At 48.5% G+C, this 24,277-nt stretch overlaps 1 protein-coding gene across 1 annotated transcript; it reads left to right on the forward strand.

Moving 5' to 3' along the window:
• Nucleotides 1–13,412: 13,412 nt before the first annotated feature.
• PROX2 (prospero homeobox 2) lies at nt 13,413–23,703 on the forward strand (the record flags this gene model as incomplete). The annotated part of the gene is made up of 4 exons (XM_081085708.1): nt 13,413–14,609; nt 20,025–20,126; nt 21,914–22,108; nt 23,467–23,703. 4 exons carry the CDS (start codon nt 13,413–13,415, stop codon nt 23,701–23,703), a joined length of 1,731 nt encoding a protein of 576 aa, XP_080941834.1.
• Nucleotides 23,704–24,277: the final 574 nt, after the last annotated feature.

Raw genomic sequence — 24,277 nt, forward strand, 5'->3', positions numbered from 1 at the left:
ACCCCCTTTTCTTCTGTAGTTGCCTAGCTCGCCTTCCTAATAGAAAAGGTTTTCTGTAAGCTTCCCACTGGATTCAGGACGAATGAATGAGGGAGCCGCTTGGTTCCGGTTCATATTGGTTCCTTGAGGTGTCATCTTGCTGGGTCCTCGGGACCTTTATGGTGCCTTCACTCATCCAAGCTCTGGAAGCTCTGCCACTGCGGCTCTGGAGGGACTGGCAGAAGCCCTGAAGAGGAACAGGAAGGACATCCTTGCCTGCCACTGCCCCCGATCAAGTCCTCAGCATCCTTCACCTGGCTTATGACTTTTTGTTGTTGTTGTTGACAGTATTACCGATGTCCCCATTTCCCCTTTTGCCCCCCGCCATCCAGCCCACACCCATCTGATTTATTTTTTAAGTTTCCTAATTTTCCCTGGGCTTCCACTCTTTTTAAAAATATATATTTGTTGTTTTTAATTTTAGAGAGAGAGAGAGAGGAAGGGAGAGGGAGAGAGAAAAACATCAACGATAAGAGAGAATCATCAATTGGCTGCCTCCTGCTGGAGACCAAGCCTGCAACTCCAGGGATGTGCCCTGACTGGGAATCAAATCAGCGACCTCTTGGTGCACAGGATGATGCTCAACCACAAAGCCACACAATCACTGAGCCTTACAACCACTGAGCCATACAACCACTGAGCCACACAATCACTGAGCCACACAATCACTGAGCAACACAATCACTGAGCCACACAACCACTGAGCCACACAATCACTGAGCCACACAACCACTGAGCCATACAACCACTGAGCCACACAACCACTGAGCCACACAATCACTGAGCCACACAACCACTGAGCCACACAACCACTGAACCACACAACCACTGAGCCACACAATCACTGAGCCACACAATCACTGAGCCACATAATCACTGAGCCACACAACCACTGAACCACACAACCACTGAGCAACACAATCACTGAGCAACACAATCACTGAGCCACACAATCACTGAGCCACACAACCACGGAGCCACACAACCACGGAGCCACACAACCACGGAGCCACACAACCACTGAGCCACACAATCACTGAGCCACACAACCACTGAACCACACAACCACTGAGCCACACAACCACTGAGCCACACAACCACTGAGCAACACAATCACTGAGCCACACAACCACTGAGCCACACAATCACTGAGCCACACAACCACGGAGCCATACAACCACGGAGCCACATTGGGCAAGCACCACTCACTCTCTCTATCCTCCACACCTGTGTCAAAGATTCTTCTGAAATTCAAATCTAATCCTGTCACTCCCCTAATTAAAGTCTTTTGATTGCTTCTGCCTATTGGCAGGATAAAGTCCAAACTCCTCAGCTTGACTAAGTACCTGGCCTCTGGCTACATTGTGAGAGTCCCACCCACAGTACCCAGCATAGCCCCAAGGTGCTTCTCCTTCAAATGTTTGTGTGGGTTGTTCCCAACTCTTATTTACCTAGGACTCCTCATCATCCCCCAAAGCGATTTAAAATCCTTCCTAATCCCTTGGGGCAGAGTTAACATAACTTCTGTGCTTGCAAAACATTGTGCTGTATCTCCACATTGCTTTGTAATGTCCTATTTACCTGTCTGTCTCCTCGACTGGGCAGAGTAGCAGGAGGAAAGAGATGGCCCAATACCTCATTTTATTGCACTTTATTGTATTTACAGATGTTTCATTTTTTACAAATTGAAGACCAGATCTTTCACTGGCAAAAAGATTACAACTTGCTTTATTGCGATACTCGCTTTATTGCAGTGGTCTGGGACTGAACCCAAAACATCTCTGAGGTATGCCTGAATTTTCCTCTATCCTCTGCACAGAGCATACTGCCTGGTCCTCTTTAGGTACTCAGTAGATACAAGTAGAATGACTAAATACTGGGTGCAGCTAAAGAACCCAAGAACAGTAATTAGAACGATGGCAATACCTTGGAGGGGTTGCTGTTGTATTTTTTAGATGGCTACTTAATTTTTTATTTATTTTTTATTCATCTTTATTGTTGAAAGTATTACAGATGTCCCCATTTTCCCCCACATGATGACCCCCTCCTCCTCACTCCCCTCCCCTCCCACATTGTTTTAGTTTTAAATAATTAATTTTTGACATTCTTTTTTTAAATGTATTTTTATTGATTTCAGAGTGGAAGGAAGAAGGAGAGAGAGATAGAAACATCCATGATGAGAGAGAATCATGGATCAGCTGCCTCCTGCAAGTCCCCAGATTGAGCCCACAACCCGGGCATGTGCCCTTGACCAGAATCAAACCTGGGAGCTTTCCGTTCGCAGGCCAACGCTCTATCTACTGAGCAAAACCGCCTAGGGCAATTTTTGAGATTCTTATCTAAGGTTTATAAGTCCACGCCTGGATCAAGTGGCAAAGCATTTATCCTGGAATTTCAGTGATCACCCAGGTTAACCTTAGGTGTTACAGTCATAGCCGCCACCACACACACACACACACACACACACACACACACACACACACGCACAGTAGTATGCAAAGTCCCCCTCAAAGGATAAAGGTTGAATTGATTTCCTTGAGATTTGCATATGAACTTCCATGGAGTCCAAGGTCCAACTCAATAGACTTCCACCCTCTTCTTCTTTAGAGCCTCCCAGGACACAGCATCATCGACTGGGACGGGAATTTATGAATGTAAGTTGTGGCAGGGTTCAAAAGAGAACGTTTAAAATGTATTGTAAAGTATACATTCAAAAGAGCGTATAAATACATGCGCATGGTTTAAAGAAAAATAATAAAAGGAATATCTGTTACAGAAGACCAGAGAAGAACCAAGCAATGCTTAGAGAAATGGAGTTACATTTATTATTATTATTATTATTATTATTATTACTATTACACATAGGCCAGAAAACTGTATTTCAAATTCTGGGCCCCGACATGGAGGAAGTTTCCCTATTTATATCTTTTTACCTTCTTTGTCTCCCAAATATGGGGTTTTCCGGTCCCCTTTGCAAGTTCTTAAAGAGCCCTATGTGCTGGGGTTTTGAGACCTCAACCAAAGGCCTGGCCTGGTGCCAGCACTGATAACTTCATCTGGGGAAGGTTTATGGCTTCTCTGGAATGAAAGTAGTCTTATTTTCCTTATTATTTAAGCAAGCAAGCATTTACAGGAGCAAAAATAGCAGGGCTAAAATTTCAAGCAGTTTTTATATAAGATGGATGATTCATATCCATACTCACCACCCATCGTAAGGAATGGAAAAGCCCTGTGTGGCCCTCCTTGCTGATCCAAAGTTAACCACTGCTGCACTGAATTATGTTTTAACCACCCCCTCACTTTGTAGTTTCAATACACACGTGTCCTAAACTATACTCAGTTTTGCCGATTTTTTCAATTGAGGAAGAGACGTGTGTACTTTCAAGTTATATAAGAAAAATGTTTGTTTCTAGGAAGGTTTATATGGCTCAGTTAATGAAAAACACCACAGAGTGCCAGCTCGCCTTAAATAATACGTACAGCGCCCTGGGTGGAATTGCTCAGTGGTTAGAGCACCATCCCATGCACCAAAGGGTCAGGGGCTTGATCCCTGGTCAGGGCACATACCCAGATTGCAGGTTTGATCCTCAGTCAGGGCACATATGGGAGGCAACCCATACATTTCTCCTTCACATCAATGTTTCTCTCCCTCTCCTTTCTCTCTCTAGACCAGTGATGGCGAACCTATGACACGCGTATCAGAGGTGACCCGCGAACTCATTTTTTTGGTTGATTTTTCTTTGTTAAATGGCATTTAAATATATAAAATAAATATCAAAAATATAAGTCTTTGTTTTACTATGGTTGCAAATATCAAAAAATTTCTATATGTGACACGGCACCAGAGTTAAGTTAGGGTTTTTCAAAATGCTGGCATGCCGAGCTCAAAAGTTTCGCCATCACTGCTCTAGACTCAATGGAAATCATATCCTTAGGTGAAGATTTAAAAAGAAAATACAGCACTCTTTTTAAAAAAATACGTATTTTTTTTATTGATTTTTTTTACAGAGAGGAAGGGAGAGGAATAGTTAAAAACATCAATGAGAGAGAAACATCGATCAGCTGCCTCATGCACACCCCCTACTGGGGATGTGCCAGCAACCAAGATACTTGCCCTTGACCAGAATCGAACCTGGGACCCTTCAGTCTGCAGGCCAACACTCTATCCACTGAGCCAAACTGGTCAGGGCAGCACTCTTTTCCCTTACCTGAAATCCCGCAATATTCGTATGTGTGGTCTGAACTCACAGCCTCGCTTGTATATTTGTGAATATTATTGACCAATGGCAGATGGGGCTATAACCTATCCTCCCACTTCTGGGCTCCATAAGTAGAGACGATACGCTTTGTATGATGCCTGACACGTAGATTCCATCTATCTATCTCTCCATTCAGTTTTAAATTAAAAATAATGATAGGTGAATACTCAGTGAAGATCTAGACATTGTTTGGCCTATTTTAAAATGTAACATCAATGGAGTCACAGTGCCTGTATCATTCTGTGGCCTCTTTCTTTCACCCAACATTACGTGGTCTTTTTTTGTTTTGTTTTGTTTTAAAACATATTTTATTGATTTCTTACAGAGAGGCAAGGAGAGGGGTAGAGAGTTAGAAACGTGGATGAGAGAGAAACATCCATCAGCTGCCTCCTGCACACTCCCTACTGGGGATGTGCCTGCAACCAAGGTACATGCCCTTGACCGGAATCGAACCTGGGACCCTTCAGTCCCCAGGCTGACACTCTATCCACTGAGCCAAACCGGTCAGGGCCCAACATTACGTTTTGAGGCTTTATCCATGTTAAGTTGAGCTGAAGTTCATTGAGTTTGATTGCTGTTTTTCACGACACTCACTCCCCTTCCCAACCTGAAGGAGAAAATGGCAGAATTCAAATGATGTTCAGGTGTAGGTGATCTGGCCAGTGAGTTCTCCCCAGCTCCGCCACAGATGGGGGCTACGGGCCCAGCAAACAGCCTCCCCACCAGGGTTTGAACCTCTGCAGGAGGAACAAGCCACAGGGCCTCTCCTTCCTGCAGAGCTGAGACGCCATATTTCGGTGCTGGGCTGATTTCAGCATCTTCGGGAGGAAACAGGGAGGAAGTTCACTTTGGAGCTGCCTCGCTGGGGGCTTTGGAAGCAGCAGCCAGGAGCTCCCTGTTGGAGGCCAGTGCAATGGAAGACGCTGAGTAATTCAATCCCCAGATTTTCAAGGGGCTGGTAGGTCTGTAGGCAAGGACAGAAGAGATGGCATTTCAGGAGGGTCCTCTATTAGCTGACTTTTCTGGGCATGAGTTGAAGTGGAGGGTGGAACATGGCAGGGGGTCAGCCAACCAGCTGTGGCCTCTATCTGCATATTCATAAGCCCCCCACACCGGTTGGCTGTGCTAGGCAGCCCCCACTGTCCCCAGTGCCCATGGCTGTAGCGGGGCTGGGGCTGTCAGACCGCGCCTTGCACTGAGAAGGGGCAGAAGACTTCCCTCACCCAGCCACAGGCACCAGGCCTGACTGGGGAGGAAGCAGGGAAACCAAAATCACTTCCTGACCATGGCTCCGTGAGCCCAAGGCTGGTGAAGGGTGGACCGCTCCATCTCCTCGGGTGGCGGGCCCCACCTGGCCACAGAGCCCAGGACTCAGACCAACCCGAAAGCATCTTCTCTGTGAGTAACACCATCCCTTCCCTTTACCTTGCCAGAGCACTTTTAAAAATGATGGAATGTTTATTGTTTAAATGTTTAAATATGCAGAAAAGCGGAGAGACTGGCAGGGTCTACGTACCCATCATCTAGGTTTAACAATGGTTGATCTATTGCTGTATTTGCTCCATCTGTTTTTGTTGGCTGAAATCCTTTCAAGTGAACCACAGCCACAGAGACCTCGCACTCCGACGTACCCGAGCGCTTTTGAAACTCTTCATTAGGTGCTCACACCTGCCTTGAGTGAGGGGGCGATTATCATCCCTATTTTAGCAAAGTGGAAAAGGCAGAGGCTTGAGGGCAAATGGCTGGGAGTAGAGTTCAGACCTCTTGCCTCACAGCCCAGGGCACCTGTCTTACCTCACGCCCCCGTGGAAGGATCTCTGACACCCAGGGGTGTTTTCCTAGGGAGCGGTAAGCCATCGCAGCCTCTGTGTGTGATCTGCGGCATGTCGCTTCAATTCTCTGGGCTTGGTTTGCCTCATCCATAGAGCAAGGTCAAGGCATGAAGATCGAGGTTCCCTAACACTGGTTCGTGATGTTTTCATTGGTTTTCACAATAGACAAGGTATGGGGTTTTTTACAAACCTAAATTTATTTATTTATGCCCTTCATTCTTTTTTAAACATGGTGGTTAAGATACTTTTCTTTTACAAAATAGAAATGATAGTAAATTGTAGTCTTTTGTTTGCTTATTTTTTGTGCTCTTATCTGCAAATAAAATGTTAGCCATTCTGAAGCTGGTCCCATTATTTTATTTTATCAGTGGTTGAAATCTAAAAGTTTGGAAACTGCTCAGTGTACCAGGTCATCCCTAAGTCCCTTCCAGCACAAACATTCGGGGCCGTGGGGCCTTCCAGAAGTTACTATGATCAGGGCTGGAGAGCGCAGGCACTGGGCATGTGTTATTACATGTGATCTTCACTACAACCCTAGGAGACAGCACTGTTATCAACCCCATTTTAAGAGGAAGAAACGGGGGGAAAGAAGCGAAGTTAACTTGCATAAGGCGACATAAAGCTAGTGCATCCTACATAGTTCCAACACCCGGTAAGTAGATGGGTCAGCAGTTGGCTCCAGGGACAACACATATGTAATAACTTAATCAATAAAGAAATTTAAAAAATAAAAATAAAAACGCTAAATCCATAGGCTCTAGGGACGCCAACCATAATGGCTTCTGACTTGATTGTATGTCTGTCGGTGGACAGGACTGTGTGGCCTGAGCTGTCAGTCTGACCTCCTCTCCCCATTTCCACCAGCAGTCAGTGGGGCAGGGAGCTCTCAGGGCTGGGCCAGCGATGGATGGTCCATGCGGGGGTGATGCAGGACCCCTCCCGGTGGCCCCATCTGAAGGAATGAGACAGAGATGAGGTTGTCTAGGAAAACACCTGAGTCAAGCATAAAAATACTGCCTGGCCCTGAGATGTGCTACTGAACAAGCGTTACATTGGCAGCTAAAGTTTGCCGAGCCTGGTAAGGACGAGAGGGAAGTACTTGATGGCCCAGGAATACTGTGTGTATGTGTGTGTGTGTGTGTGTGTGTGTGTGTGTGTGTCAGACAAACGTGTGTTTGGATATAAATGTGTGATTAAGTGATCACTATTATGATGGGCCCATGGTGGGCCCTTAGCTCCTGTCGCCTCTGCAGAGGAGAGGTTGATTCAGGAGAAGGCATTTTCCTAACAATATTGTGGGTGGTTATCTACTAGGCACAAGGCTGGTGCAAATGGAATCCAACTAAGTCTAGGAAATGAAGAGAAACACGAAATGTTCCCAACAAAAACCTGGCAGGAACTCTATCAGGAAGTCACGATAGCCCTCCTGGTACACGTCTGGAGTGAGCATCAGTGTGTGATGAGAAAGAGTTAGCACCTCTGGGGCTTCCCTTGGTGCCTCTTACCGAAGGACCCCCGTAGCCCGCCTCGCTTTATTGATTGGTTCCCTGGTGGCCCTGCTGAAATGTGTCAGAGGCGTTTGCCGTCCCCTAAATGTGGTCTCCGCCGGCCTGCGAGAACCCCTCCCTCTACCCCTTTGAGCAGAGCTTGGGAGGCCTCCGGGGAGACCCACAGCGGGCGCAGAGGCCTGGGGAGGAGGGCTCCCAGGTTAGCCGTGATCTGTGCGATGATAATCTTGCAGACGCTGCCTGTCTTTTCTTCTAACATGTCAGCTGAAAGGAGACAACACACGGCTTCTTTCTTATGTCTGTTACTTAACACTCACCCCCACCCTCATGCCACACTCTGTAGCTGTAAAATCCTATGTAACCTCTTTGCAGAAATCTCATGAGCCCAGTGTTCTGTGCTCATGTTTGTAGCAAAATTTGCTTCTCCAGTGGGGCTTTTGATGTCTGGTGCCCGGCAATATATATATATATATTTGGGAAAGACTCAGTGAGAGAAAAATGCAAGCTTTGTTTGTTTAACAGACTTAATTTTTTAGAGCAGTTTTAGGTTCCCTGCAAAATTGAGCAGAATGAACAGAGATTTCCTCCACACGTGCACAGCTGCTCCCTCAAGTGCAAGTTTCTAATTACTAAAGGCAAAGGTTGCCTTTTTTAAAATTTGAAAAGTAAAAATATACCCATAGAAAATATGGAAAATACTGGGGGGAAAAAATAGAGAAGACAATGGGGTGGTGAGGGCCTGGGAAGGGAGGAGAAAGGGGGAGGGCTGGGAGAGGTTAATAGGGGGAAAGGAGGACCTATGTAATACTTTCAACAATAAAGGTTAAAAGGAAAAAAAGAAAAAGAAGTAGAGAAATGAAGTTACCTATGGTTCCATCACCCATAAAGAACTATTGCTTACATTTTAATGTATTTCTTTCTCATCTTTTTTTATTTGTACTTAATTTCTTTGTATGTAATTTCTCTCCCCCCCCCCACTTATTATAAAATATCCTATAAGCTCTTCTCAAACATGATTTAAAAATAATAGCTGAATAATACAGTCTCTTGTAGATGATACATACTTTATAATTTATTTCACCAATCTCTACTCTTATAATACTGGGGTAATCATTTTTGACATAAATCTGTGGTTATTGTCTGTTTTCTTGATTTTATTTCTTAGATGTAGAATTATTAACTCAAATGGTATAAAGATATAAATAATGTATACCACATAAATATTTCCTAAAAATACATGAAAAGTGAGCAAGACTACTGAGAATCAAAGAAATATAAGTAATGAGATAACACCCATAATGGCAAAGACTTAAAAGATGGACAATGCCCAATGTTGATGAAGATGAGGGGGTATGTGTTCTTTTATAGATATGTTGGTAAGAGAACAAATAGGCCATTTAAAAGTATATATACAAATAATGCATGAAAACATTCTTTTTTTGTTGTTGCTAATCCTCACCCGAGGATATTTTTCCATTGAACTTTTAGAGAGAGTGGAAGGGAGGGGGAAAATAGAGAGAGAGAAACATCGATGTGAGAAAGACACATCAATTGGTTGCCTCCTGCACACACCCCAACCAGGCCTGGGGATCGAGCCTGCAACCAAAATATGTGCCCTTGTCCAGAATCAACCTGGGACCCTTCAGTCTGTGGGCCGATGTTCTATCCGCTGAGCCAAACCAGCTAGGGCATGAAAACATTCTTCTAAAAATTCAATTAATACAGAAATATGCAGAGTAAAAATGGAAAGTTCTTCATCAGTCCCTCATCCTCACTCCCAAACAGTTGGTACATTTCTGGAGGGCATTTGGGCAACAAACAAAATGTTTAACATCTTTGACTCAAAATTTCCTTTTCTAGAAAGAAATCCTAAGGAAATGATAGGATAAGTTCCCACAGAGGTAGATAGAGAAGTGTTTCTCTCAATATGACTCTTACTCGTAAGAACAGCTAACAGTTATCAGCCATTTACTAGGTGCCAAGAACTATTCTAAAAACCTAACATCCGTTAACTCATTGGCTCCTCACAGAAACCCTGTGATATGGTAGGTATTATGGTTATTCCCATTTTATTGATGAGAACGTTGAGGTACAGAGAGGCCACAAAGCTAGTAAGTGGACCTAAGGAATCAAGTCTAGGCAACCTGAGTCAGAGGCCCACACTCTCAATCTTCATGCTATGCTGCCTCGACTGCTATAATAGTGAAAACACAGGAACAAATCTATCAAAGGGACTTTATTTAATCAATCAGGGTACATCCATGCAATGCAATCTCATCAGCTTTCACAATGATGATATAGACTGATTTTTATTGACATGAAAGAGGAAAAAGTGAAGCTATAGAACTATGTATCTATAATTCCGTATTTTTGGCTTTTACAATTCATATAGTTATAAGAAATTATGTAAATTTATCTGCACACAGAGGAAGAAGTTTGGAAGAAAATGAACACCAAAATGTTTTCTGTGGTTTTTTTCTGGAAGGTGCATTATAGGCATCTTTCTTTTGCTCTTCATACATCTCTGTATTTGCAAAGTAAAACGATCCCATATGACTTTCATAATCTAAGGAGAGCAGGAAAGCTATTTTTAAAGGGCTGTGGCAATTGCTCCTTTTATCAGTGGATGGGAGAGTGCTGCTAGTTAATTTTCAAACAGAGAGCAGTGCTGCTTCACGCCACACCCAGATGAAGGGCTTTGGGCAGCACGCTGCCCCCAGCACAGAGGTTTCCTGTTTCTCAGCCCAGATGCAGAGTTGCCATGATAGTCCTACCAAGACGGGCACAGACACCTCTGGGTGCCCGACCACAGTGGAGTCTGGCTGCATTTCCAGGTTCCGGCCTCGAGACATTCCTGCTGATTGTTACTTCGTGAAACACACCGAGTCCCTAGTAGTTCTGGCTTCTGGAGCACACAGACTACATGGGACCTCAGAAGCCATACCTTAAATGCCCACAAGGGAGATCTGGCAAAGTGTGTGGGTCTACTCTCTTGCACATGTGTGGTCTCTCTCTCTCTCTTCCTCGCTCTCTCTTGCACATGTTTGGTCTCTCTCTCTTCCTCCCTCTCTCTCTGTATTGACTTTGTTCCATGTAGGTGCTACATGAATCTGAAATAAAGTAGCTCTAATATGAGAAGTCAGTTTACTAATAAATGAAGCGCATACAGAACCATTAATTCAACGGAGTCAGCAAACATCTATTGGGCGACAGTTGGCAGCCAGGCACTACTTGGAGACACAGCGGGAGCTCACAGTCTAAAGGGGAAGACATGTGGTCACGTTAGAGAGGTGGTGACGTTGCAGTGCGTTTTAAGAGGAGTCGGGGTTTATCAGGTGGGAAAGTGGGAGAAAGGCCTTCCAGGCCGAGGGAAGGGTAAGGGCAAAGACATGAGGCACGAATGCGTTGGGATGCTCGGGGAACACAAAACCCAGGACAGCTCAGCGTAAGTGAGTGTTGATGGCCGCCAGATGGGAGAAGGACTGGGGGGATGAGTGAAAAAGGGGAAAGGAATTAAGAAAAATTGCCAGTTATAAAATCAGTCATGGGAATGTAGAGTACCACTTAGGGGATATAGTCAATATTGTAATAACTATGTACGGTGTCAGAGGGCGCTTGACTTATCAGGGTGATCACCTCATAATGTATATAATCACTATGTTGTATACCTGAAACTAAAATAATATTGTACGTCAATTGTAATTTAAAATAAATTTATAAAAAAACATAGGTGAGTGTTGAGGGTAGTGACTCCAAAGATGTTAGATTAAACTTGGCAATAATAATTTCTTTAAGTTATATTAATTTGTCAAGTTATTTTTAAAAATTATTTTAAAATACATTTTTATTGATTTAGAGAGAGAGGAAGGGAGGGGGAGAGAGAGAAACATCTATTGATTGCCTCCCATACGAACCCTGACCTGCAACCTGGGCGTGTGCCCTGACCAGGAATTGAGCCCACAACTTTTTGGTTCATGAGACGATACTCAACCAGCTAAGCCACACAGGCCAGGCTCAAGTCATCTGTTTTTCTGTTTGTAATTTACAAATGTCTTACTCAAAGCAAGAACCTTCTGGTAATTCTGACCCTAGAACCTGGCCTTCTTCCAGCGGCATGTCCCCTCCCGCCCTCTGCCCCGGAGTGCGGAGTGACACTGCTCCCAGGGAGCTTGTGTTGGGGTCTCTGCTAGGCGCCAGGAGGCTGCAGGTAGAGGCCACGGCCATGTCTACGGACGAGGACCCACTGGCTACAGAAGAGCTGAGATTTGCCTGAGGTAGAGAATTCCAAGGAAGCATTAGGATGAAGGTGGAAAGACAAAAGCAAACTCTCCTGACAGCATTTGCGCAGGAGGAACAAAGGAGAGGGGAAGTTTATAGAGGGGGGAGAATCATTTACCTCTTCTAGGAACGGAGGAATCTGCTTAACAGACAGAAAAGTCCTTTCACCTGCAGGGAGGTAGCTGAAGTGTGATTGCGCAAAAGATTTGGAATCAGAAGATTTGGAACTGAGAGCCACTCGGCTGGGAGAATTACACTGGCTCTCAAGTTCAGTGTGAGGTGCAATGAGGTAACATGTGCAAATGTTTCATAAACTCGAAGTGCCTCAGACCTGCTATCAGAAGCCTCCAGGTTAAAGCGAGTGTATCTTGAAACTTTGTGGGAATAAAACAGCCTAAGGCAGCCTTTCCGACAATAGCTCCCTCCTTTCCCCCATGCCTTCATTTCCAATCCCTATTGTGCTTTTTCTCAACAGGTCTCAGGACCTGAAAATAAACTGTTTATTCTCTCTCCCCTGCTAGACAGCCAGCTCTGCGGCTCTTGCTCACCACTGTCTCTCCAGGTGCCCAGAGAAGGCCTGATGCATGGGAGGCGCTTCATACGAAATAGCTGTTCAATGTCGAGCGCATGCAAATGAACGCAGCACCTGATTCTTCCAGGAGCGGTGCAGCTGGCTCTCAATTTTTGACTTGTTTCAAAGGCAGGTTCCCTGCCCCAACACTGAGGGACTCTGATTTAGCAGAACTGGCTACTGAATTTGCTGTTTTTAACAAGTGCCAGATGACTCTGTTGCAGGTAGTCACTAAGAAAGTTACTCTGCATCGGACAGATCTTGTCTGGACTCCAGCCTGCCACTCACTAGCCGTATGACTTCACCAAGTAACTTCGTAACCTCTCTGAGCCGGTTTCCTTACCTGTAAAGTAGGCATGACCACATCCTCAGGGAGTTATGATCATTAAATCAGGTGATGGATGTGAAGGTTTTGGCATCATGTCAGTTATGCCATAGGCTGTCATCGTTTTTTTTTATTGCCATTCTTGTGTTATTGCTATGCCCTGGCAGAACTTCCTCACTGGAGGACCACTCACTCTTGGGAATCCTCAAAGTGTGGCCCAAACCGGCAGCACCACAGCGGCTGGGGGCTGGTGAGAGACGCGGTCCCCGCCCCACGCAGACCTGGGGATCAGCACCCGCATTCTGACAGGGTCCCCAGGCGACCTGTGCACACATTCAAGTTCGAAAAGCACTGCTGAAAGTCACATGTACCGCGCTCTTCCTGTCTTTAATTTCAGAGCCAGCCCGGGAGGTTCCGAAGCCCCAGTATCCCAGAGGCTGAAGCACCTCCAGCTGAGGACATCAGGAGAAGGGATTCCCTCACGGAGCTTCAACCAAGCCCACAGCCTCCGAGCAAGTGAGTGTGGAGCAGGGGATGGATCCGAACGCTGGCTTGCTTCCTGCGCCATCCCGGGCCTGTCCCCAGCCAGCAGAACCCGGTATGGAAGGGAGGAGAAGCCCATCCCCCCGTGTGCAGGGCAGAGGTGCCTCCTTTCCCTGGAACCAGGTCCCCAATCCCAGCCTCACGGACCCGGACTGGTTTTGGGATGAGCACATCCAGGCAAAGAGGGCCCGCGTGGAGACCATCATCCGAGGCATGTGCCTCTCCCCTAACCCTCTGGTGCTCGGCGGTGCCCGAGCCAGGGACGGCCCCAGCTGCCCAGAGAAGGCCCGGGAGCGGAAGAGGAAGCAGGACCTTCCCATGCAGCAACCCCCCCTGAAACCAGGCCCTGCCAGGAGCCAGGGCAGCAGGAAGGGGGGCCCTCGCGTGAGAGAACAGCTTCGCCTGCTGAAGCAACAGCTGAGACGGCTGCAGGAGCACATCCTGCAGGCCGAGCCCCGGGACCCCGCGCCCGGCCCCGGGAGTGCCCAGCGGAGGGATGGCTGTGGGCGGCCCGGGGCCATGGACAGTGGCCGCCACCAGGGTTCCAGTGGAGACCTCCCTGGGGTGGAAGAACACAGAGTGGCTGAGGACGATCACCAGCCAGAGGAAGTCAGGTTCCTTCCTTCTGGGACACGCGCTTTGCTGGAGATCCTGAGGAAGGAACTGACGGGGGCAGTGTCCCAGGCCGTGGACTCAGTGTTGCAAAAGGTACTGCTGGACCCGCCAGGCCACCTGACTCAGCTGGGCCGAAGCTCTCAGGGGCTGGTGCCAGGGGGCAGAAGCGAGACTTCACCTGAGGGAGGTGCCTGTGAAAACCCCCTCCCGCTGGCCGCCTTGCCCAGGGGGGCCCAGGCCCAGGCCCCGGCTGGGTGCCCACTGGGAAACTCATCACTGGCCAAGCCTCTAGACTCTCCTAGATTCCCTGTCTCCCCAAGAATGACCTCCAAACCCTGCCAAGGCCCCCCAGCAAACTGTGCCGTGACCGTGCCTTCCCGCATGCAGGAAAGTCAGATTCTTGGTCAGCTCCTGGGTCATGGACCCCCTGGTCACTGGAACGGCCGTCTCCCCCAGGGCACATCTTCCCAAAGTCACTCCTCCCCGGAGTCTGGCCTGCGACCTTGGGGAGCTGTCAGACTGCGACCTTCGGTGTTGAGCCAGCAGCACCCCGTGCCCTTGGCTCCCACCTGTCTGGAGAAGCTGCCCTTTCTTCCCCCCATGAAGATGGAGCAGGGGGGCCTGCAGGCTGCCGCTGAGGTGCTCCCGTTCCCTTCAGTCCACATATCCTTTACCAGAAGGGGACGTTCTCCCGGTGACAGCCCGGAGAAGCGAACCCTGGGAGACGGGGAAGTGGGGACAGAGAATTGCATAGCATAGGGGGGGCTTTGCTTTTTTTTTTTTTTAATATATTTTATTGATTTTTTACAGAGAGGAAGGGGGAGAGAGAGTTAGAAACATCGATGAGAGAGAAACATCGATCAGCTGCCTCCTGCACACCCCCTACTGGGGATGTGCCCGCAACCAAGGTACATGCCCTTGACCGGAATCAAACTCGGGACCCTTCAGTCCACAGGCCACGCTCTATCCGCTGAGCCAAACCGGTTAGGGCGGCTTTGCTTTCTTGATGGTCTTCTGCACGCTGCTTCTGGGCCTCCTCCCCTGTGGCTCACCGCTATTCGGCTCCCGAGAAAGTGGTGCCCACACTGGGGCTTAAGCCTGCTGGGAGGGAAGCTTCATTCTCCCTGGCGCATCAGATTCTACCACTACTCACTTAACGGCTTTGGGTCTGAAAGGATTTTGTTTTTAAACTCAAATGAGCTTCCAAAATATGGTAAGTACCCTATGGAAGGAAGAACTCCATACTTTGGTTGTCAGCTGCCTACACACCTCAGCAGAAAGGGTCAAAGGAATGACCTCACCTGAGGCTTGGCTCCCCCGGCCTCCTGGCTCTCCAGGCAAAAGGCCTGCAATGTCTAGATCCGTGCTCGCCAACCTTTGGGACCTCGCGGACCACCAGTGATCCGCAGACCACCGGTTGGTGGCCACTGGTCTAGATCATTCGTGAGGAAGATCTGAGGGCCCAGACACAGAGCCAGATGGGGAAGGAGAGGTTTTCCTCGGGGACTAGACCTGAGGCAACTGGGAGGGGGAAGGAGCCCTCGGTGTAAGGAACAGCGTCTCAGCTGCAGCTGAGAGGACTAAAGTGGGGTTGGGCATGTGGAGGGAGAGGAGACCCCCGAGGAAGGCTGAGGGGCCAGGCTGGTGTGCAGGGGTCTGGACCTTTTGCATCAGCTTTGCCACCTTTAGGCAGGCTCCTCTCTCTCTCATTCCCTCTCTCTCTCCCTCTCCCTCTTCCTCTCCTTAAATATGGAACGCTTCACAAATTTGTGGTCATCCTTGTGCAGGAGCCACGCTAATCTTCTCTGTATCGTTCTGATTTAAGTATATGTGCTGCTGAAGAGAGCACTCCTCTTTTAGTGTTTCCCAGAGTAGAGCTCCCTTCGGATATTAACAGTTGCTGACTTAGGGGGAAAAGTAGTTTCAGTAAATACTGGGTTAGTGTCTTTGCTGCAGGACTTCTCAGAGCCTTTAACATGCTGAAGTCCAATGTGAAGCTCTAAGAGGGGAATGTATGCAGTCCCAAACTCATGTGACCAACTAGTATCTTGTAGGACTGAAGTTCCTGACAACACATTTTGGGGGGTTGCCTTTTTAAAGTGAGCTGAGCTCACGCTGCTGCTTCTCAAGGGCGGCCCTGAATCGAGTGTCCAGAGGTCAATGTGCCTGCGGTGTGAACAGCCTGGCAAGCTGTAGTAAGGGCGGCAGGATGGGGTGGGACCGGCTCATTGCCACACCAGGGCTGGCTCTTGTGTCCTGAATGCTATGCGCGCCCCCTGCTGGTCACAGATGCTGGGAACACCCCAAAGCTGGGTGCTGCCGGGTGCTTTCCAGGCAGGCAGTAGCAACAATAAAACCAATGCTAAGAACACGTCACCTGCCCCCACTGCCTCTGCAGGCAGCAGGGGACCTTGGAGCTACAGAGATATCAGCATAGACAGACTTTCTTGTTAGGCGATCACCCTGTGCGAGAAAGGCTACCTGTCTGGTTAAGACTCCCTGTGAAGGTCAGGCAGTGGTGGAAGAAACTCAAGAACTCAGTCCCCAAAGATTCTCTGCTGTGCTTCCCTTGGGAGGGGGATGTTGATCTTTCCCAGCACCTACTGTGCGCCTGCCCTGCCCTGTGAAATGAGGATTGGGCTCAGAGAGCTTCAGGGCCCATGCGCTGGGCCTGGCTGCACAGGTGAGGTACTTGGCTACCTTTGGAATGCTTTGGATCCCCCAGGCAGCATCTTGACCCCCCAAATATCCCACATTCCAGCATTAGAGATTTACTCCCGTGCGTCATGAGAGCTACTTAAGAGCAAGATAACTCTGACCTTTAAAAGAACTTTCACATTCACGACATCCCCCTGAAATAGGTGAAGCAGGTGTGATTAGCAGCTAATAACGAAAGTGCATTTGCTGTGCACTTTCTCTGTGGCAGGCACTGCTGCCAGCATTTCCCACGTACGACTCCACTACCGCTGAGCTACATTCTGAAACTCGAAAAGCTCTGAAAATCCCTATGATTTCTTTTCCCTAAGGCTGATGGGAGCTTTGTTTTTGGTGGCAAACCTGGCCTCCTCTGATTGGAAGTTACTTACAGATCACCCCACTTAGTGTAGAAATCCATGTTGCTGTGGAAATATTAATGTACTGGATTACAGACGGCTGCCACAGCCTCTGCTGTGGGGTTAACTAACATATGGTACACAGACCAGATGACCTGCATGAAGGAACAGAATTCTGAAATCTGGCCTCCATCTGGCCAGTGTTTCAGATGAGAGGTTGTGGGCCCCAAGCATTCTAGTGGGCACGACAGTTAGACCTGGTATCTGAGAGTGGGGCAGAAAAGTGAACTTGCCCACAAAGTCCCAAGACAGACATGTGCAGAGCCAGGACTCAGACCCAGGATCTGACTGCCAAGCTGTCACCACTACATTCTACATTTAGAAATGGCCCAGAGAAGGTAAGTGGCTTGCCCAAACTCACACAGCTAGCTGGTGGCAAAATCAGTATCTGAAACTGGGTCTTTGGACTCCCAAGTCCAGGATTCTTTCCACAGCATGTGTGAACCTATGAGAAGAATAAGAAGTGCCAATGAGGCAGGCAGCAAGGGGCTTCAGGAAGCAGCCTGAGTGCCAGGTCAGCTAGAACTCTAATCGGTTGGTTTCCTTTGGCTACACCTGCATATCCTACTGAGGAGTCTTAAAGCTCTAGCTCCCGGACCTGAGAGCTCCCAGGTCCTCTGTGTAAAGCTTCTCACCCGGCCCTGGGACTGTCCCGGCAATGCCTAGTATTCCTGTGCAAAACACTTCGTTTCCCTCCCACTCCAGTCATATCACAGCTCCCTGCTCTTGTTAAAGGGGAAGGACTGAGGTCTGGGTTGGAAGACAGTTTCCCTAGTTGTGCATGGATTAAGGTTGACCATTTAATCATTCACTCATTCCTTTATCTAACAAACATTTATTGAGCACCTAGTTCCTAGCACTGGGCTAGGCACGTGGAATACAAAGATGAAAATATAAGGTCCTTGCCCCCTGAGGAGCTCACAGTCTAAACAGGGAGACAAATATTCAGTGAAAATTCTAATAAGGTCATTGCTACAACAGAGGAATGTGCAAAGAGCCTGGGTAGCCCAGGGTAAGGACAGTAAATGGACAAGGAGAGGTTTCCCCGAGGAGGAAGCGGCTGAGCTGAGACAGGAAGGAGGAGGGACGTTCTTCCAGGTGGACCGAGAGCAGGTGCAGAGCAGCAGCTCAAGTTCCTTGAGGCAAAGTCAACAGTGACCTGCTACTGTCTGGTCCAGGGGTGGGCAAACTTTTTGACTCGAGGGCCACAATGGGTTCTTAAACAGGACCGGAGGGCCGGAACAAAAGCATGGATGGAGTGTTTGTGTGAACTAATATAAATTCAAAGTAAACATCTACACTAATAAAAGAGAAAAATGGTAATTGGCATACGACGATACCCTTTTCATTGGCTAATCAGGGCTATATGCAAATTAACTGCCAACTATGATTGGCAGTTAACTGCCAACAAGATGGCGGTTAATTTGCATATGTAGGCACAATGCAGGGAGGCGAAAGGGAAAGCAGGAAGAAGCCCCCTGCCACTGACAGTGATGGGAAACCCAGGGGGGAGCTAAGAGCTGGGGGGCAGGGCAAAGGCGGCCCTGGGGCCGCCTTTGCCCTGCCCCCCAGCCATGATCGGAGAATCAGGCACCTTTGCCGCCCTGGCCAGTGATAGCAGGAAGTAGGGGTGGAGCCAGCGATGGGAGCTGGACACGGTCGAAGCTGGCAGTCCCAGGAGCTAGGGGTCCCTTGCCTGGGCCTAAAGCAGAGCCCACGATCGCGGCGCCCCCCGCTGCCACTGCAGGTCCTCGCTGCCTGGGCCGGACGCCTAGGCCAGAGGCCTTAGGCCTGGGCAGGGGCGGAGCCTGCAACCGCGGGGAGCTGGGGGTCCCCTGCCCAGGCCTGACACCTCTGCCGGAGACCTCAGGCCTGGTCAAGGGGTCGATCCAGTGATTGGTGATCGGAGGGTGATGAGGGTCAACTCCTCTGGCCGAGGCATCAGGCCTGGGCGGGGGGCTGAGCCGGGGATTGGGGGGATATGATGGTCCCCTTGCCCAGGCCTGAAGCCTGGGTCAGAGGCGTCAGGCTTGGGCGGGGGGTGGAGCAAGTGATCAGAGGGAGATGGGGGTCCCCTGCCCAGGCATGATTCCTGGGCCAGAGGCCTCAGGCCTGGGCTGGGGGCAGAACCAGTGATGGGGGGAAATGAGGGTCCCCTGCCCAGGCCTGACGCCTCTGACCCAGGCTTCAGGCCTGGGCAAGGGGACCATCATATCCCCCCAATCCCCGGCTCTGGGCAAGGGGCCGATCCTGTGATTGGAGGGTGATGGGGGTTAACGCCTGAGGGCTCCCAGTATGTGAGAGGGGGCAGGCTGGGCTGAGGGACACTCCCCCCAACACACACACCCAGTGCACGAATTTCGTGCACCGGGCCCCTAGTCATTACATAAAAGGGTACGGTCTTTTTTTTTCAATAGTTTTATTCATTTCAAACGGCCGGATCCGGCCCGCAGGCCGTAGTTTGCCCACGGCTGGGTTAGACGCTTGTTGGCTTAAACACTGCAAAGGCAATTATGAGAGTGAGAATGGGGACCATCGAGTTGACTCTTCTCATTTTACAGATGAGGAAACTGAGGCAGAAGGGAAGGGAAATCTTGGGGTTTTCAAATGACTTATCTGGGAAAGAGCTGCCATCTCTTCCCATCCTATTCTGAAAGCACATGCAAAGTACAACAAACTTACTTACGCCACAGAACTTTTACACGTCAAGGTGGTTTTTAAATTCTGCAACTGTGCTGTCATATATGGTATTCAGCACCTGGGAAGAAACAGCTTACCGTGTCAGACTTGCCAGAGACACAGAGATGGAGCAAATACATGATTCAACCAAAATAAAAATAAAAACCATAAGGAACAGGACAACTAATTCACTGTTTGGATAATTTGCTGGTATTATTTGATAAACTGGTGTTCATTTTCCTTGACCCGGGGATACATCCAGGAGGGTCTAAATCCTGGTCACTTGAAGAAGGCCAAACTAATGTTTTTCTTCACACGCTACCCCAGCTCCAACCTCCTGAAGGCGTATTTCCCCGACGTCCAGGTAAGTCATCCTACTGAATGTCAGCTTCTCACAACTCCGAGTGGCATCGGGGTTGCCCCGTGTGAGGTGTGAGGCAAGTGCCAGGTCATCATGTGCGCACCTTAGCTCCCCTTAATGTTGGCCGCACTGGTGTGATTTCCAGGTCAGGGGTGAGACTTGGCTGAATAATCGTGAATAACTTTGAGCTAGGAAAGTTGAGCTTTTGAGCTATAGATAAACCCAGAAGCATGTGGGGAGGAAGCGGGGGGCAGTGAGAAACATTAGTAAATGGGGTCTTTGGCCTAATGTTCTGTCTTTGCTGAGGACACTGCGAAAAAGACGGAATATACAGAGTCGGACACTGTTGAACTGGCATTCAAATAGCTGCGTTTCAAAGGGAGTGAGGTACATTCAGATCAAATGTGACAACAAGGAAAATCAAGCTCTGATGGTTGGAACCAGACCTTGTCTGGTCCCTGAGAGCAGTGTTTCTCAACCTGTGGGTCGCGACCCCTTTGGGGGTCAAATGACCCTTTCACAGGGGTCATCTAAGACCATCGGAAAACACATATATAATTACATATTGTTTTTGTGATTAATCACTATGCTTTAATTATGTTCAATTTGTAACAATGAAATTGGGGGTTACCACAACATGAGGAACTGTATTAAAGGGTCGTGGCATTAGGAAGGTTGAGAACCACTGCCATGGAATTTCTAAGGGCCTCTGTTTCCTTGGGTGTTGGGTTAGGGCTAATACTTTGTATCTATGTAATTCCTTTGCCTTTCCCATGTCTTTCCCTCATGTTGTTGCTTGGTTGATCCCTACACCAAGCTCTGATTTCCACTCATTCTGCAACTCCAAGTTGCTGATAAACTGCTCTCTGATCTGCACACTCACTCCTTCCCTTGGCCCCTTACCTGGCAGAAGGCTCTGGGGCTGCCATGCAATTGGCCCAGGCACAGCAGAAGCTGGTACCAAACTGGCTTTGACCCTGGACATTCCCAAAGTCGCATGGCAAGCTTTTCATGGGTGAAAAACCTTCATAAATCTAGGACATCAAAAAACATTTTTTTTCTAGTGGGCACTACAGCTAATCCAGATTTTTTCTGTACATGACTGAATAGGCTTAGAAAATAGCCATGGCTGCTGCTACCGCTACTTCTTTTTTTGTTAATCCTCACCCGAGGAAATTTTTCCATTGATTTTTTATTTTATTATTTATTTATTTATTTTTAGGGAGAGTGGAAGAGGGGTGGGAAGGACAGAGAGAAACATCGATGTGAGAGAAACACATCGATTGGTTGCCTCCAACCAGGGCCAGGGCCCGAGAAGCCTGCAACCAAGGTACGTGCCTTTAACTGGAATCGAACCTGGGACCCTTTGGGCCACAGGCCGATGCTCTATCCACTGAGTCAAACCGGCTAGGGCAGTGGTTGGCAAACTGCGGCTCAGAAAACTGTGGCTCACGAGCCACATGCGGCTCTTTGGCCCCTCGAGTGTGGCTCTTCCACAAAATACCGACTTCTGCGCCTGGGCCACGAAGTTTCAATCGCACTGTACATGCACACCCGCATGTGGTATTTTGTGGAAGAGCCACACTCAAGGGGCCAAAGAGCCGCATGTGGCTCGAGAGCCGCAGCTTGCCGACCACGGGGCTAGGACCATGGCTTCTTTTTCAAAGGAGGCCCTTCTCATGTTGGCTGACGCCATTCTGATTAATCTGCTGTTGAACTGGATGCTGACAGTTCTACCCCCGAGCACCTGGTGGTAAGTGGCTGACTGATGGACCTTGTTGCTTGTGCAGTTCAACCGCTGCATCACCTCCCAGATGATCAAGTGGTTCAGCAACTTCCGAGAGTTCTATTACATCCAAATGGAGAAATCTGCCCGGCAGGCAATTTCAGATGGCGTCACAAATCCCAAAATGCTTGTGATTCTCCGCGACTCAGAGCTTTTTCGAGCTCTCAATATGCACTATAACAAGGGAAATGACTTTGAGGTAAGACCATGTACCTGGGGTCCCATGAGGTTGGAGTTTTAGAAAAGATCCCCTTCTGTGTGTCTGTCTACATCACTGAGAGCCAGGGCAGCCCGGGATAACCTCTGTCCCATCTGCAAAGATTAGTTTCCATCGCTTCTCTTAGGCAATAGATGGATGCTGCAAACTGAATAAGCAGAGGTCTGCCAGGTGTTATGCCACTTTAGGCTTAATCCTCCGTGATTATCAACTTACAGGAGGCCCAGGACTAAATGCTGGGCTCAGTTGCAGCACCTAGACTTGGCCCAAGTTTTCTTTACAACAGTTTCTGTCCATCATTTGGTTCTTACCTTTATTCTCACTTGAACGGTTTTCTCTGTGGGCCTCCCACGGCAAGTCACCTCAAATCCTTTCTGGAAATAATGAACAAACAATATTCAAGCTTCTTAGTCCTGTGGTAGCACCTTAGAGGTAAGGCATCAGTAAAGGGAGAGCAAGTGGCCTAAGAGAACTCCGCATCCGGACACACGTTTCCCTGCGTGCAGCCGACAGCTCTGCAGGTGCCAGCTGTGTCTGGTCACCCGGCTCACTCGCCTCTTCTGACTTCTCACTTGACTGTGATCACAATGAGCAGTGTGTTGATACCTCCGGGAAAGGGAAGACTCGCTGGCATGTGCTGGTCAGGTGCTCCATCCAAACATGTTTGCAACTAAGCTGGCCTGTGGGTAAAACGGACTGTACCGCCTGAGGCGCGTGGGGTCAGGACGTGTGGGGCAGGCAGTGCTGCTGCATCTCCCCAGGTGGGGCGGTCGCTTGGCATGCAGTGTGGCAAGCCCGGGCCAGGCTGGGTCGGGAGGACCAGTGGGTGCCAGTCGGAGTGCAGTCCTGGAACAGATTCTTTAGCCCCCTCAACCTCATGGTTGATTTTGGAAGCAGAAATGATTCCAAGGCCTATGGGTCCAGCCTCTAAAGGTGGTGGGATGAGGTACGACAGTCATAAACTTGGGGGCACTCTTTCCCATGGTGTGCATTAAGGAAAAGAATGCTAAACACCTCTTTTGAACCACAGGTTTCAGGTCAATCAGAGTCAGAGTTTCCCACTTTAAGAATGTCTCCCATCAGTGGAATCAGCTCCTGCTACCAAGGGAGTGTCCTTAATAGGCTTTCTCCCAGGGCTGTCCCATTGGTACAGCCTTTTACGGTTTGTAGTCGATGAGGGAGCAGGGGATTCCTACGGCTGCAAGAATCAGGGCCCAGTAGAGCAGGGGTGCTCTTATCAGCCGCCCCGGGAACAGGAGTGCCGGGCAGAGAGGTTGCAGGGCTCCAGGGCTTCCCAGCCTCAGGTCTTCTCTTTCTTGTGTGTCTCGTTGGGAATGCAGGTCCCGGATTGCTTCTTGGAAGTCGCCAGCTTGACGTTACAGGAGTTCTTCAGGGCTGTCTCCGCAGGGAAAGACTCAGATCCTTCCTGGAAGAAACCCATTTATAAAATTATTTCCAAGCTGGACAGTGACATCCCAGAGATATTCAAATCTCCCAGCTATCCCCAGGAGCTGCTTCGGAACGAAGATCCCACAGAGCGAGGAGCAGCTGGCCAGGGTTTCCTGGGTTTGTCTTAAATGGCCGCTGTGGTGATATAAAAGGGACATAAGTGCAGTCCTCCCCCGCCCCCTCCCCCAACAAGAACTATTACCATTTCTGATCATTTTTTTCCTTTTCCCGAATCACTTAACTATAATATAGACCAAGTGTAATGGTGTGTTGGTAGCATATTGTAAAAGGAACACAACGGTGTTTTGGAATCAGAGGACTTAAGTCCCCAGTCTACTGTTTCCAAGTATTGTGACCCTGGGACCTTGCAGGTAATCTCTGCATCTGTAAATAAATACTCTGTGAACTGTTACTCACTACACGTTAGTGTTTTCCCCCGTGGCTTTCACATAAGGTTATCTTAGTTGGTTTGTCTGTTATTGTTTTTTACAAATTGCTGGTTTTAGTTACCTATTAGTTAAGCTCTACCTAGTTGCGAGACACTTGAAAATACATTATCTTAAGCTTTTTACACCGAAAAGGAGATATTATCTTCATTTTTTTTTAAAAGTAACCAAGCAGACTTTTTAGAAGTGACATAACTCGCCAACGTACAAGGCTAGGGCGTTTGGGTTGGTAGGGATAGTCAGACGTGTGGAGGAG

This window comes from Myotis nattereri (genome assembly GCF_964212035.1).
Source record: "Myotis nattereri genome assembly, chromosome: 1".
Taxonomy (NCBI): Eukaryota; Metazoa; Chordata; class Mammalia; order Chiroptera; family Vespertilionidae; genus Myotis; species Myotis nattereri.